Source organism: Abrus precatorius, unplaced genomic scaffold, assembly GCF_003935025.1.
Source record: "Abrus precatorius isolate BTA unplaced genomic scaffold, Abrus_2018 Scaffold2, whole genome shotgun sequence".
In the NCBI taxonomy this organism is placed as follows: domain Eukaryota; kingdom Viridiplantae; phylum Streptophyta; class Magnoliopsida; order Fabales; family Fabaceae; genus Abrus; species Abrus precatorius.
In genome coordinates this window covers 24,824,822-24,841,129 of record NW_020874362.1, presented here as the reverse complement: position 1 = coordinate 24,841,129, position 16,308 = coordinate 24,824,822, and the positions used below count along the sequence as shown (strand labels likewise).

Sequence of the window (16,308 nt, the reverse complement as noted above, 5' to 3'; positions counted from 1 at the left end):
GATTCAATTTGAAGTAATATAATGTAGGTCCATGTTTAGATTTATCTCAAAATTAAATTTAGTGTAAAATTTTTGTTTCGATTTTTTAACACTTCTACTTAAATTTGCTTTCTAAGAACAAACTTGATTTTTCTTTTATACATGTTTAAAAAGCTCAAAATCGCACCTGGGGTCTTCCAATGTGTGTTTAGGAAGATGCAACACTCCCCCAAACACACTATAAGCCAACAAATGTTCAACTTGACATAAATAAATCTATGTGCTAAATGATTCAAATGGGGCTTATTTAATTTTTTTTAATATTTTTAAAAAATGAATTGTTAAAATAATATTTTTTAAAAACATTTTTTTCTATTTGAAGACTTTTTTTCACATCATGCACAATGTGTCTTCACTTATTTTTAACTGTTCAAATTCAAATTGAAATTAAAAAATAATAATAGGTTTTACCTACAATACAAATAAAACTTGTTAACAATTGTTATCGCTTAAAGTTTCGTTCTTTTAATATATAAAATTATTTAAAAAAAAGAAAAAGAAAAAAGAGTTCCATACTTATTATATATGAAACTTGTAATAATGTGATAAAAATGTTTTAAAATAATATTATTTTAATAATTTTTTTAAACAAATAAAAAAAACCTCCAAATAGAGGATCTAGCCCTTAAGATGTTGTATATTTATTAGAATATGTCATTTTCATTTCATAGATATATTATCTAAAAGGATTTTTTTTTTAAATTAAGAGAATATTATATATCATTTTATATGTGTAATAATTTTTATTATTAATCATATATTAAATATGTATCAAGAAGGTGAATGTTAGTGATTTATTTTTAAAAAACAAAAATATCTTTTAATATTTAAAATATTAAAAAAATCACAACCCTTAATTTAAAAAGAATATATAATATCTTCTCAAATATACAAGTATTTTAACCATCTTCATTCTAAGAAATCCATTGAACTCAGTGCTTATGTTAAGAGAACTAGTATTTCCCTACAGACCTTGCACGAGTCAAAAGTTGTTGCCATTGTTTCCTGGCCAAAAAAGGAGTCACCTTATACTTGTGCATCAATAATGAGTCACCTTCTGCGTACTGCTTCTCTTGTTACAACCACCGTAGAAACATAAAGACTCGTCTCAACTAAAATCAGAAGAAATGACACATTTTCTTAAAGGCCTCACGCTTGCTGTAACGTGATTTTGAAATCCTGGCCAGCCTGTTATAGTTAAAGTTTGGAAATTTATTTATGTGATCAATGAACATATCACACACATCATAGACAATGAGAACGTACTAAATTTATGAAATATGAAATGCTAAGCATTCATGCAAGTGACACTCACGTAAAAGTTGGAAAAAAAGACATAAGATATGTTTAACCTTTAGGTTAACTTTTACATAATAAAAATTTAATAAAACTTTAACAAGTAAAAAATAACACATGCATCTCTATTTTCTGATAAGTTTTCTTATCAAAATAAATTATTTATAACTTACAAAAAAAATCATTTTTTATATTAATTTTTTTCCTCTACAAAAGTTTACACAAACTGGCCATAAGCCAACAAAGAAATTCACTTTTATTTTACGATAAAGATGAAAATGTAGACTTGGAGAAAAAGTGAATTGTACAGATATCAATACATGCGTCATGCCGACCACCACAAATAATTTTGGGGTACAGCACAAAGACTGGTAAAGGAAATGTCAAAGTAAACCATAAAACTCATGAGCAAATAAAATATCCTTTCTCACCTTTGAATTTAATCTTTTAAATAAACGTGCTTGGTAAGATATTACATAACAATGAGCAACTTGTTCTATTGCCAATTATTAACCATTTCTTAGAAAATACAAAAATTGAGTTACCTCATCCCTACCAAAGAATATTTCTTTCTGCGGAGCCTGTAATACAACACATGAATTATAGCGAACCTAGGAAAGAAAACATTTGCTTATAATGACTATACCATATACTGAACAAATTAATGTTACAAAATTTAATCGAGGATAAACTCATTATTCCTTTGGCCTTTTACTCGTGCCTTTTTGTCCTCTTCATTCCTTTGGCCTTTTACTCATGGCTTTACGCTTGTTAACATCAAGGTATTTTTTACGTAAACGGATGGCCTTTGGTGTAACCTACACGAAAACAAAAGAAAACATATTAGAAACGTAACAGTGAAACAATCAAGAAATGTTATTGCGGCCAAACGAACATCACCCAAATAAGTCAGTTACAAGCATTATCAACTCAGCATATGTAGCTAAAATGAAGAATCAAAAAGAGAAAATACAGATAAACTTTTATTGGGTTTTGACAATTGGGTTGACAGGGACTAGGGGTTGAAGCACCGATACATCTTTTTATCAAACAATATCAGGGAAAACTTTTTATAACGATAATAAATTGCGGGCTGAAACTTACCTCAATCAGCTCATCCGAAGCAACATATCCTATAGCTTCTTCAAGCGTCATCTGCAAATCAAATAACCTCAGATGTAAGAAAACATGTTACATGTTAAGCTCAAGGACCATCATGATATTCTCACTTTTTCGCTAACTACTTTTCAATTACATACACTAAATACTTCATGCAGCCTCAAGTGCTGCCAGTCTAAAACATAAAACGTGCAAGGTTTCCTTGAAAGATATTGCCATAAATGCACTGTGGAATCCAAGAAACCAAAGGACATAAACCGTATTGAATTTGATAGTCTGTTATTTCACCGAATTGATAGACTTCAAAACTCATCTCCATTTTAAACATGCTTTGTGCTTGAAAACCATGTGACAAAAAAAAGAAAACATTTTTGAACTTACAAAAATTATTTAAGAATATTTATTGCCTATGCTCTCTGCTGACAGTAAACATACAGCAGCTTCAAATATTCTCGCTGTCCAGTCAGAGGTGAAAATTTATTTGCATTTTGAATTTCCAAAAGCAGTTGTCATATACTCATACAGAAAGTAATAGACCTGATATTTAAAAGTAACACACTTGTCTAAAATATCAAGACTTAGGAATATAATTTTGTAGATAAACACATACAAGGCGAGGAGGAGACAGCTTCACATTTTCGTCCTTTGCAGCAGCACGCACATTTGTAAGTTCTTTAGCCCTCACTGGATTAACCTGAAATATTACTCTTTGTCAGTGAGTCACCAACTTTGACATAACATCTGCATTCAGGCTAAGAATACTTCTTACATCAAGATCTGTATCCCGTGAGTGCTCTCCAACAATCATTCCATCATACGACTGTAAACAAAAATAAAAAGTATTATAGACAGCATAAACTTATATATGCAATAAAAGCAAAAAAATAAGAATCACAAAGTGTTTAACCAAAATTTGACAATAAAATACCCACCTAAGAAAAATCATAGCAAGATTGATAGCAAAAAACTATTTTACTTGAAAATCCTCTTTCCAAATTTATCTTCTTTAGCAATCCCAAACTCCCTAGATGAATAAAGGATAAATGCAGCAAAAAAAACTACATGGACTAAATCAATTAATGCAATCTAGTAAATAAATATTAATAATCCTCATTCAGATAAATTTTTAAGCTAAGTATAGGCAAGAAAAACAAGTGGACACAATGCTTGTTATCAGAAATTCATCTTCAATATATGTGTACAATGAACTCATCATCAACCCATAGTAGGAAAAACAGTATGTGAAGGAGGTAACACAGATTTATTTATTTATTTTTAAGAGGAATGGGGATTAAAAATTGAAAATTGCAATGGAGACATAAGCAGCATATTATATTTGCTTCACAAAAATCAGAATTTCAAATTCAAAGTAATAAAGATACAGAAGAAAGTCATATCATTATGCATAATCCATGAAAAAGAGGTAAAAAGTTCTAACCTCCATTCCAGGAGTTACAAAAAGAGTCCCTCGAGCTTCTAAGCTCATCAATGCATGAGCTGTGATTGTACCAAAACCCATTGACACCTGTTCAATTAAACAAACGACATTGGGTAATGGGTAGACACAACAAATAAGACCCCTCAAAACAAGCTCATTGAAACACAAGTATACGGTATGAGTAGTAATTCAGTGTAAATTAATTATTATTAAGCCCTCGTGAGTCATGAGTAGGGTCAGAAGCAGCCAAAATACCAGAACTCCTTTCCTGACATTGCCAAGCGGGCCTCGAAATTTTTCATATGCTGCAACATCACAATAAAATGCATGATATATAAAATAAAATGATTATAAAGATGTGATGCTAAAATAAGCTGCATTTCAAAATGGAAGCTCAAAGTAAGTGTTAAAATTTAGAAAAATACAAAAGCATAAAAGCTCTACAAACATAAAATAAGCAAAACCTTGATAATGGGGCAATTAAATAATGTGATTTGCAAACATATAGCAAAAAAGTTGAAAAGTGGCATCATTAAATGCCAGTAGGAAGAAAAAGAGATCAATTTTAAGCAAAAGCATGCATACCGAGAAAAGCACGATGCATGAATCCAGTTCCACGTGTGTCACTGCTGAACACACTCCTGTATCCAACCAGGCCCCTGAACACACAGCATTAAAGCAGTGACTAAATTTCTGGCACTCTCACAAGATCTGATTTTGTTATTAACTGTAATGCCAAAGAAGTTATATCTCCATTGATGGTGATTAGTGATATAAGATAATTAATGAACATCCACGAACTGAATTTCAGAAGCTCAAATTACTCAAGTAGCTCTATGGGATTCAACTACAGTAAGGAAGCAACCAGAAATATGGACTTGGAATTAGTAAGACATGTCTGGATTCAATCATGATACCAAAGGCTTATTTTGAGAGATAAATCTATAGAAAAATTATACTTGAGTGTTTAACTGATGTCTAATTATTGAAGCACTTCCTCAGATTCATTCCCTTGCTTTTCTTTCCTTATCATCTCAAAGCAAGGTTATTTAAGAAAGCAACTAGGATGACAAGAGGTAATCATCTCCCTCAAAGAAAAGGGGCAAAGAATAATAAGACACAAAAGGCCAAAGAACATGATATCTTTTAAACCGTGCATCTATAGCATTTCCATGACATAAATATATATTTTACATTTTTACCTATGATAATACAATTTCAAAATTAAGACCATTAATACGCTAGGAGAAAAACAAGTCAAAGAGATAAATTCAAGATATACAGAAAGATAACTAAGCTAACCTTGATGGACAAGTCAAAGACAATCTAGTTCGACCAACAGTTCCAGAGACAGGACCCATGTCAGTAACCTCACCTCGTCTATGAGACAAGGCCTCCATTACCAAGCCAACATGCTCATCATTTACCTGGAATAGATCCATTATGATATTTGAAGTCCAAAGACTTGGACTATAAATGTCAAATTGAATTATTACCTCAATTGTAACTTCTTCTACGGGCTCAAGCTTCTGACCATTTTCAGTTTTATACCTAAACCCATAAAATGCAACAGGTATGTGAGTTCAAAGAATGTATAATGTATCATTTAGAAATCAGAACCATTGAACAACAAAACAGTGTAAGAAAGCTTGACTAGATAGAATATTTCAAATCTGTAGACTTTCCAAGATCAAGTAGATGAGAAGAAAGTTTCATACTGTGAATATATAGAATGCAAAGAATAAAAAAAAACCAGCCTTTTCAAAGCCTATGCTCAGACACACAAGCACCACACTTAATGGTTGTTGTTCATTCACTTTTGCATTTGTTATTAAAATCTTATTGTTTCAGTAGTCTCATTACGTTATCATTGTTATGTGGTAGGGCTTATGCAAGACATAGAATAGTAGGGTAAATAGGAGTATTAGGTAAGTGTTTATATCAGATCATAGTCTCACTTTACTCCTATATCTCTCTCATCCTTTTATATCTTTTCTTATAATTTTTGTTGGAAATGTAAAGCCATTTTCCTGAGGCTCCTACTTAACAGCTTAATAAGAAAGTTCGTCTTCGACATGGTATTAGACTTCTATGACCAAGCACTTAAGAGTTCAATTCTTGTAGTCCTATTTTTTTATAAATAAACTAATTTGAAGATACAGTAAATGGATTTGTGCATTGTTCACTGTTCAATCCCAAAGAGCTCTTGCCTGAGGGAGTGTGCTGGAGATATATAACAGAATGGCATGTGAAATAGCTGAGTCTTTTAGGAGTTAGAAAAATACAAGTCTCTATTAAAACATGTGAAATAAGTACTCAGTATTTAAAATGGCATGCCAAAACCATATGTAATGCTAGGCAAGCAAAACCACATTATGTCAAAACTGAGAATGAGACAAAAAAATTCAGAGCCTTGTTCAGTTCTTGGAAACTCACATGACTTTAGGTGGGGAGACAGATAACTCAAATCCTTCACGTCTCATATTCTCGATTAAAATACCTGTTAAAACAGATGCCATAAGCAGCTGGGTAAGCATAAGGCGAACCATAATTTACAAGCAAACAGCAACAAGGATCATGCAATTTCAGAGAAGCAGGAACAAACCCAGCTGTAGCTCTCCTCTTCCCTGAACTTCAAATGATTCTGATAAACCTGGAAGCACATTTATTGCAAGGTTCGTTTCAGCTTCAGCCATCAGTCGGTCCCCAATTCTTCCTCCAGTCAACTACAAAAAATTCAGTATTACTTAATAAGGTATAACTACAAGCATATAAGAACTGTTTATGCAAAAACTATAGAATGCAGCTTCAAAGACAACAAAAGGGGGTAGGTCTGAGTTGGAATTTGAGGAGCATCCCCAAAGTCTTGTACACAGGAAACTTGTTAGGACCAGGGAGGAAGAACAAATGATTGACACTAACAAGAAATCTAAAGTATGGAAAGTGTATGTTAGGAGAAAAGGAAGGAAAGAGTCAACAGTTAGTTAGTTAGTTGCTATTTGTTAATACCTTTTAAATAAAGTTAGGAGGAATAGGAGGGGATTATGTTTTGGTTTGTAGAGAAATACTGAGAGGAAATATTGTTCAGTTTTCAGGGAGCTGTTAGCTCTGGGGGATTCTTGAATCCTTATTCTTTTCAAGGCATTAATAAAGTCAGAATTATTCAGTCTTTTGTTCATCTTTTTCTGATTTTAAAAGCTTTGACCCTTACAATTGGTCCGACCTGCCGGATCCGATTACTCCCATGCCAACAAGAATGAACAAGAGGGTGGATGTTCTTGAATCTAGTATTCAAAACATCGAGGTATCGCAGAAAACGTTGTCTGAATTAATAAAGGAGATGAACGTCACGCAGCAAGAATTGTTGAAAGAGATTCACAAGATAAGTACTGCTAAGGGGACGGAATATCAATCGTATATGGAGTCGCGAGGCGAAAGGGATGTAAGTTTGAATGACAATAATGCCAAGGAAGGAAACATTGACACAAAGTTTCGACCTTCTGCTAAGAAGGTGGAACTACCTGCCTTCAATGGGGTTGACCCGGTTGGATGGATATGTAGAGCAGAGACTTACTTTGAAGTGCATGGTACCAGTGAGGCCGTGAAAGTAAAGTTGGCCAAGATTTGTATGAAGGGGACCACGATTCATTGGTTCAATTTATGGCGTGAGGAGGAGGAACCAACTTGGTACAATCTAAAAAAGGCTTTGATCGTTAGGTTTGGGAGTGATTGTTTGGATAATCCTTTTGAGGAATTGAAATTACTAAAGCAAGAAGGTTATGTGGAATTGTTTATTGAAGCATTTGAAGCTCTAGCCTCTCAGGTTCCAAGGCTGCCTAAGACTCAATATCTCGAGTATTTTGTTGGAGGGTTGAAAGACAAAATCAGATGGCGGGTACGTACTCTGGATCCACCAACTAGGCGACATGCTATGCGTTTGGCGAGGGGTATTGAAGCTGAGATGGCCAAAGACGGTGAGTCATCTTTTATACGGAACAAGAATTACACAGGGGAATGCTGACTTCCAGATATCCAAGAAGAAGCTTTTTTGTCTCTATTCAGCAAGATCCTGAGCGTTCAGGGGGTCCCTCCCGGGATTTAAGAATCCTACCATAGGTCCCTATTCGGGTCCTTCAGCAACAGCGCACTTTAGGGTGGTAAGAGGTGACGAAGACAATCGTAGCAGGGGCATGAAGCATCTTCCCCATGAGTTGATGATGGAGCGACGAAGGCTGGGTTTATGCTTTAAGTGTGGAGAAAGATACGGACCAAGGCATCAGTGTAAAGATCGGTCTCTGCGCTTGACAATTTTGGCAGAAGATGAGGAAGGCGAGAAAGACGACGGGTTTGGATCAGCTGGCCCAGCGGCGCGCCAGGTAGGAGGAGATGGATCTGAGGAAGAAGGAAGGGAGATAGAGTGTCGAGGAATGGGCTTGCTGGGCCTCGTGGGTGGAAGTCCAAATGGGGCAAAAACAATGAAATTAAATGGGCTGTTAATGGGAGTCCCTGTAGTGCTCTTGGTGGACAGCGGAGCAAGTGAAAATTTTGTGGCTCCTCAAGTGGTCCTTTCTTTGGGCTTAAAAGTGAACGAGGAGCCCAAATTCAAGGTGAGGCTGGGAGATGGACACTTAATACATTCTAGAGGATTCTGTTCATAGATTCCTTTATAGCTGGATGGCAATGAAATGACTCTAGATACGCACGTATTGGATCTTGGGGATTAGATGTTATCTTAGGGATGACATGCCTTAAAACCTTGGGAATCGTGACAGTGGATTGGAGAGATATGTCGATGCAGTTTTTGTGGAAGGAAAACATGATTGATGAAGGATGGTCAGGCTCCTCTCTATAGTTTGGTTGGTAGTATGACGCCGTTGATGGATGGGATGTCGTGGTCCAAATTAGATCAAGAAGAAAGGGGAGTTGCTGCAGACTTGTTAGCTGAACAACAACATGATCTACAGCAGATTTTAGAAGATCATAAGAAAGTTTTCAAAAAGTTGAATGGTCTTCTCCCAAGGAGATCAACCGACCATATAATCACCTTGCAGGAGGGAGCAGAACCAGTCAATGTCAGGCCTTACAAATATCCTCACCATCACAAAAACGAGATCGAAAGGCAAGTCCAGGAATTGTTGAAGCAAGGGGTGATTCGTTACAGTTCTAGCCCAGTCATTCTGGTTAAAAAGAAAGATAACACGTGAAGAATGTGTGTGGATTACAGAACTTTAAATTCCATCACCATTCCCGACAAGTTTCCTATTCCCATAGTTGAAGAACTGTTAGATGAATTATTCGAATCTAATTTCTTCTCTAAATTAGATTTACAATCCGGTTATCACCAAATTCGTATGAGAGAAGAGGACATATTGAAGACTGCGTTCAGAACTTATGAGGGGCACTATGAATACTAGGTTATGTCTTTTGGATTAATGAACGCTCTTTCTACTTTTCAGTCAACAATGAACATGATTTTTCGCCCATATTTGCGAAAATTTGTGTTTGTATTCTTTGACGACATCCTAGTATATAGTAAGGATTGGGCTTCACATATATGGCATATGGACCGTGTCCTGCAAGTGTTAGAAGAGCATCAATTCGTGACCAATCAACGAAAGTGTAGTTTCGGAAGAAGGCAGATTGAATACTTAGGACATATTATTTCTTCTGATGAGTTACATGTGGATCGAAGCAAGGTGGAGAGTGTTCTAGAGTGGCCCATTCCTAAAAATGTAAAAGGAGTACGAGGATTTTTAGGCTTGACTGGGTATTACCGAAGATTCATAGTTGGGTATGGGAAGATTGTTAAACCTCTAACTGAGTTGACTAAGAAAGATGGGTTTAAGTGGGGGCCTGATGCAGACAAGGCATTTAATTTGTTAAAGGAAGCTTTGGTGACAGCCCCAGTTTTATCTCTTCCTAATTTTGAGGAAAGTTTTGAAATCGAAAGTGATGCCTCTAGCAGCGGAATCAGTGCAGTTCTTATGCAACAGGGTAAGCCAATTGCTTATTTCAGCAAGGCCTTGTCTAAAGGACATTTGGCTAAATCAATTTATGAAAAGGAGTTGATTGCTATGGTTCTTATCCTACATTGGAGGCATTACCTATTGGAGAAAAAGTTCTTTGTTTATACAGACCAACGTAGTTTAAAACACTTGTTGCAGCAGAGAGTAATTTCAGCAGATCAACAGTGTTGAGTGTCCAAACTATTAGGATTTCAATTTGAGGTAATTTACAAACCTGGTCCAACTAATAAGGCAGCTGATGCCTTATCTCGAAAAGGGGATGCAGAAAATTTAGCAACTTTATCAACCGCAATCTATTTCCCTCAGTGGCAACAGTCTTCTGTAATACAAAAAGAAGTTATGCAGGATTTCATTTTACAAGAAATCATCCAACATTTGATTCAAGACCCAAGCTCCAAACCTGGTTATGTCCTCAGGGGTGGCATCCTGTTTTACCATGGCAGATTGGTGCTTTCTGCTACCTCTTCTATGATCCCTCAGTTCTTACATGAGTTTCATTCTTCCCCTGTGGGTGGGCATTCAAGTTTGCTCAGAACTTATAAACGTTTAGCAGGGAACGTGTATTGGATTGGAATGAAAAAAAGGGTCAAAGAGTTTGTTCAGGCTTGTGATATTTGCCAAAGACACAAGTATGAAGCAATTTCTCCTGCTGGAACTCTGCAACCCCTGCCCATACCTTCTTTAATTTGGGATGAAATATTCATGAATTTTATTGTGGCACTGCCAAAGTCCAGGGGATTCGATGCTCTAATGGTGGTGGTGGTGGATAGACTAACCAAATACGCACATTTTATTCCTTTGAAACATCCCTATACAGCTAAGAGGATAGCAGAAATTTTTGCTCGGGAGATTGTTCGTTTACATGGCCTCCCTTCTTCTATCCTTAGTGACAGAGATCCAATATTTGTAAGTCACTTTTGGCAAGAATTATTTGCTCTCCAAGGTACTAAGCTACAGCTAAGCACGACTTATCACCCTCAGTCCGATGGGCAAACAGAAGTTGTTAACCGCTGTGTGGAAACTTATCTGCGATGTTTCGCTTCGGATCAACCTAAGAATTGGTCCTTATGGGTTCCATGGGCGGAATTATGGTACAACACAACTTATCATTCATCTCTTGGAACAACTCCCTTCGAGGCAGTTTATGGTCGCAGTCCTCCCTTAATTCCTAAAGTCATTGAAGGAGAAATCCGAGTTGAAGCAGTTGGAAGGGAATTGAAAGATAGGGATGAGGCCCTTAAACAGCTTAAGGGTCACTTACAAAGGGCTCAGGAGCAAATGAAAAAGTATGCAGATCGACATCGGCGGCCACTAGAATTCGCTGTGGGAGATTGGGTGTTTCTCAAGTTACGACCCCACAAACACCAGTCTCTCGCAGATCGTATTCATCAAAAGCTAGCCCCTCGATTTTTTGGTCCTTATCAGGTTTTGCAAAAGGTTGGAAGTGTTGCTTATAAATTACAGTTGCCCATAACTTCTAAGATCCATCCTACTTTTCATGTCTCTCCGCTTAAAAGGACTATTGGGCAATATGATTCTTCTACTGAGCTTCCTAACGACTTAACATCTGACGAATTGGCAGAACCTGCAGCACTGTTATCTAGTCGCATAATTTCAGCAGAGGGAAAGACAGTTAAACAGTTTTTAGTTCATTGGAAGGGTCTCCCTGTTGATGAAGCCACTTGGGAGGATGAATTTGCACTACAACATCAATTTCCTCATTTGAGCCTTGAGGACAAGGCTGGTACTTTGGGAGGAGGTAGTGTTAGGACTAGGGAGGAAGAACAAATGATTGACACTAACAAAAAATCTAAAGTATGGAAAGTGTATGTTAGGAGGAAAGGAAGGAAGGAGTCAACGGTTAGTTAATTAGTTGTTATTTGTTAATACCTTTTAAATAAAGTTAGGAGGAATAGGAGGGGATTATGTTTTGGTTTGTAGAGAAATACTGAGAGGAAATATTGTTTAGTGTTCAGGGAGCTGTTAGCTCTGGGGGATTCTTGAATCCTTATTCTTTTCAAGGCATTAATAAAGATTGTCAGAGTTATTCAGTCTTTTGTTCATCTTTTTCTGATTTTAAAAGCTTTGACCCTAACAAAACTGAAGGCAGCGAAGAAGGTAAAAGTAAAACAAACACCACTTACATGAGTGCCATCACGACCAGCCAATGGGGAGTCGTTTACACCAAAAGTCATGGAAATTGTTGGAGGATCCAACTCAACTGTGGGCAACGCAGACATAACCTGGGATATTAAAACCTTAAGTTACTCCGGTCAACAATTTCATGCTAGAAAGGTTCTCAAAATACAAGACTTTAAGTTATAATAAAATATCGAGAATTCATCATTCATTGCAACCTGTGAAAAAATGGATATTTTGTTAGGTAATATTAAACTAGTCTATGGTTTAAAAAAACTATCCAAAAATAAAGAGGTAATTGCTTAATATGCTGTTTACTCTTGTAAATACCCAGTTACAAATCAAAGTAAATTTACCCATGCAATGGCACAGGTCACGTACTAGTTTATAATAAAAAATATAAATTTGTATAATATAACTAGGTTAGGCTATCTAGGAGTACCTTTTCGTAAAGATTAAGAATAAATAAATTTTATAAAAAAACTAATCAATTTACATCAATATTATATTTATCTATTTATTGGCTTATATTGTACAGGCCACATCAAATAACCCATGGCCATTCTCATCAAGTTAAATGGCCATAAAGAGTAAGGACGCCTATATATTAGAAAAATAATTAATTACCTCCACTGTTGCCACTGTATGGCCTATTGATGGAGTTGCCAAGCCAGCAACTGATATTATATCGCCAGCTCCAGCACAATCAGTTAGAGCCATGTTCGTACCCTTCTTTTTCATCAACTTCACCACCTAAAAAATGAAAAATCATAGAAAATTTGAGCTGCCTGTAGAAGGTCAAGACATCTTATTCTCATAAATACTACTACTAATTAATAAAAGACTACCACACTTCAACATTTTAGTTCATATAGCCATTTGTAGATTACTAATATTTCAGGAATTAATTACCATTTCCACTACATTTTGAATATAACAAAATGATTTTGTAAATGAACGACACAGATAATTTTTAAGCATTGTCTAGAGCATACGATACATAACCTACAGAAGAACAAAAAAAGAATATTCATCTGCACTACATGGTGTTTAAAATTCACCCAGCTCCTATTCCAAAAACAGTTGATAAAGGACATGATTGATTTCTAGACATGAAAGTCATTAGCCTTTACATTGACACTGCAACTGTAAAGTTGACACCAATGACTACTTTTCTGTTGATTTCCCCGCTACTCTGTTACAATTCAGTCTCAATAATGCCAGGATGGAAATGTTAGACACATAAAAGTAAAGGTAATTGCTTAATATGCAGTTTACTCAAAACTAGTCATAGTATGATACAGTGGCAATAGAAGACACCCTACTGAGAATAAATGAGAACATTCTTCTCTAACATTTAAATATTGTTGCTACTATTAAGAGCATGATGTCAAATATCCTCATTACGGAATTAGATAGACATAGGCATTTAAAATACATACCAAGACCATGTTTCTATTCACTGATGAAATGAAAAAAAAAAAGACTTAAAGGATAATTTAACAATTTATCCATGAGCTAAAAAATTACCAAAACAATTTAGCTCTTATCATTTACTATGGCAACAGTCTATCCATCAGCACTGGTGTTTACAAGGCCATAGATCAACAAACCTTTCCATCTTCAATTTTTTCTGCACCAGAATCTTTATTACGTAGTCCATGAACCCTGTCACCGACACGAACAACCCCAGAATATATGCGTCCAGTCAAAATTCGCCCAAGATAGAAATCTCGTTCCATCATTGAAACCTGAAAATCACTATTAAATCATGTTTTTCACTGATCCCAAGTGTACATCCAAAACTAGTACAGGGAAAAACAATTAATTCAAAGAGGATAGAAGAAAAAGAAAATGCAACAGAGTTTCCTAAAGCTTTACGTCAGGGCTCCTACAATTTATTGCAATTGATAAAAGAGAAAAGGGCATTGGCAACAAAAGAAAGGAAACGCTGCACCAAGAAGACAACTTCCCCAAGAGAAAACCTATCAGACAAGATACATGTAATAATAAACTCATCAAATTTTCAAATACCAACCAGCATTTGGAAAGGTGCATCAATGCTTGCATTTGGTGGTGGGACATGTGTTACAACTGCATCAAGCAATTGTGACATATTTTTGGCCTCAGCAGGGGGGTCCTTTGTAAATGACGTGGACGCCCATCCTTCTTTAGCAGAAGCATAAAGAACTGGAAAGTCTAGTTGCTCCTCTACACACACAAAAAAAATAATAATAAAATTTCAGAGGAAGGAATTTACTATACAAAACAATCAAGCATAAATATTATAATTATTAGATATTTCCATTTTTGTACCTGTAGCACCCAGGTTGGCAAATAGATCAAACACCAGGCTCTCAACTTCATCACATGTCTCCTCAGTAACTGTACCAAAAAAGTTACAAATTACAAGGATTAGCTCACAACTTCACAAGTACTCAATAGATACAAGTAAGAAATACTGGTTCATCAACATAAATTCTATTTCATGTAACAGGACATAACATATAACAGCAGCGAATCAGCGGATGACTACCTGAAGGTCGGTCTACTTTGTTTAAAAGAAGAATAGGCCGCAACCCATACTTCAAGGCTTTTGCAAGAACAAATTTTGTTTGCGCAAGTGGACCTTCACCAGCATCAACAACCAAAATTGCCCCCTCAACCATACCAACAACACGTTCAACCTGTTCATTAACCAACCACAAAAATGAGAAAGGCACTACTTGCATCTACCACCAGAACATACTTTACACTATTAAAAATACTTCACACTGAAAACCAAAAATTAAAGGCCACCAATAAGCATCGTACAAACTTTTTATTAAAAAAAAATCAATCAAACATGTTGGACTATGCAATTCGGTTTCAATTGATTGGGAGAATTATTTTGATGGAAAACCGTACTTCGCCACCAAAATCAGCATGTCCAGGGGTATCAACCATGTTCAGCTCATTCTCTTTCCAGGAAACAGACGTAACCTGAAAATACCACGCGTTCGTTCGTTACTTCTTTCACATTCACGAGGATCAGATTCAATTCAAAACGAAGTGGAGGAACGTTGGATTCGAGGGCGAGATTAGGGAACGAACCTTGGAAGCGATGGTGATGCCACGCTCGCGCTCGAGAGTGATGGAGTCCATGGCGCGCTCGTGGGGGATGTCGGCGCCGCACTGGCGGAGGAGGCGGTCCATGAGAGTGGTCTTGCCGTGATCGACATGGGCAATCACGGCGACGTTGCGGAGACGGCTAGGGTCGAGTGAGGCGCCGGGTGAGGCGGCGGCGGCGGCGGCGGCGGCAGGTGCTGCGGCGAAGGCGCGTGAGAAGAAGCGGTAGGGAGTGAGAGGGGCAGAAGAGGAGGAGAAGGATTTTCTGGTTGAGGACCAGAGAGACCGAAGAAGAATGGGACCCGCCATGAAGCACGGTCTCAGCTATTATCGATGAAGAAGTAGCACCATGGGTTTAGCTTCCATACCCACTCGCAGGGTTTTAGCAAGTGCGAACTTCGAGGTAGTCATCAGTGCAAGACGACGTCGTTTCTGCTTGATAATAAGAAAAACAAACCATTTTCTTTTTATTTTAATTGCATTTTTCTTATGTACAAGCCTACAAGGGACTTAAAAACCCCAAATAAGCTTCATGAACATCTCTTTAATTAGCCTAATAACTTGTAATGAGAGATATTTCATGACAACTGCAAACTTAAATATGATATCATGATTACGAAGTTAAACAATTAATTATTATATTTATCTTTTTAATAAGAATTTTATTAAATTTAGTCTTTAGATTGAGTTAAAATATCTATAAATAGATATTTTTATAAAAAGATTACATATATTATATTAAAATTATAAAAGTATAATAAATATTATTGCTAAAATCAAATGGAGATTTTACTTGCATTTTAACTGCTATTAACTATAACAAATGTTTTTATAAAATGCGCGCCAGGTAGGGGTCGAACCTACGACCTTCTGCTTAGGAAACAGACGCTCTATCCACTGAGCTACAAGCGCCAGTTTGAAGTTTTAACTTCTTTATACTTTAATATCCTTAGTAAGATCATTTTTAATGGTGAAAGTCTTTCAAGTTGTTTAATTTATTTTATAATTTTTATGTGAATTCTACGGTAATACATCATTTTTTTATATTTAAGCAACTCTCAACTACGATCATGAAACTCGTTATATATATATAAAATTAATCTCGCAAATTATTTCATGTTTATACATTATTAACTTTTTAAT

General features: G+C 36.0%; 1 protein-coding gene and 1 non-coding gene across 3 annotated transcripts; both read right to left on the bottom strand.

Annotated features, from left to right (window-relative positions):
* Positions 1-1,744: 1,744 nt before the first annotated feature.
* Positions 1,745-15,565, bottom strand: LOC113858159 (GTP-binding protein TypA/BipA homolog). 2 transcript variants are annotated; one of them, XM_027490658.1, is made up of 19 exons: positions 15,151-15,565; positions 14,965-15,039; positions 14,594-14,744; positions 14,374-14,442; positions 14,096-14,268; positions 13,671-13,808; positions 12,685-12,810; positions 12,063-12,161; positions 6,498-6,618; positions 6,329-6,392; positions 5,389-5,443; positions 5,195-5,319; positions 4,478-4,551; positions 4,148-4,197; positions 3,893-3,979; positions 3,224-3,274; positions 3,065-3,148; positions 2,440-2,490; positions 1,745-2,153 (listed from the first exon to the last, which is right to left on the bottom strand). In XM_027490658.1, the coding sequence occupies exons 1-19, from the start codon at positions 15,472-15,474 to the stop codon at positions 2,070-2,072; spliced, it is 2,001 nt and encodes a 666-aa protein (XP_027346459.1). In that variant the 5' UTR covers positions 15,475-15,565; the 3' UTR covers positions 1,745-2,069. The 2 variants fall into 2 exon arrangements, with proteins under 2 accessions (XP_027346459.1, XP_027346458.1); XM_027490657.1 differs by having other exon boundaries at positions 1,768-2,153; positions 15,106-15,474.
* A 439-nt stretch (positions 15,566-16,004) lies between these two features.
* TRNAR-CCU lies at positions 16,005-16,077 on the bottom strand. Its single transcript has one exon. It is a non-coding gene; the product is annotated as a tRNA-Arg (tRNA).
* Between the last annotated feature and the right edge of the window lie 231 nt (positions 16,078-16,308).

Excerpts from the sequence above, each read along its gene's own strand:
- LOC113858159 (XM_027490657.1), bottom strand. The coding sequence starts at position 15,474 with ATGGCGGGTCCCATTCTTCTTCGGTCTCTCTGGTCCTCAACCAGAAAA. Across the intron at positions 15,040-15,105 it reads ATCCAACGTTCCTCCACTTC|GTTACGTCTGTTTCCTGGAA; the intron begins GTTTTGAATTGA and ends TGGTATTTTCAG. Across the intron at positions 13,809-14,095 it reads ATGCACCTTTCCAAATGCTG|GTTTCAATGATGGAACGAGA; the intron begins GTTGGTATTTGA and ends AGTGATTTTCAG.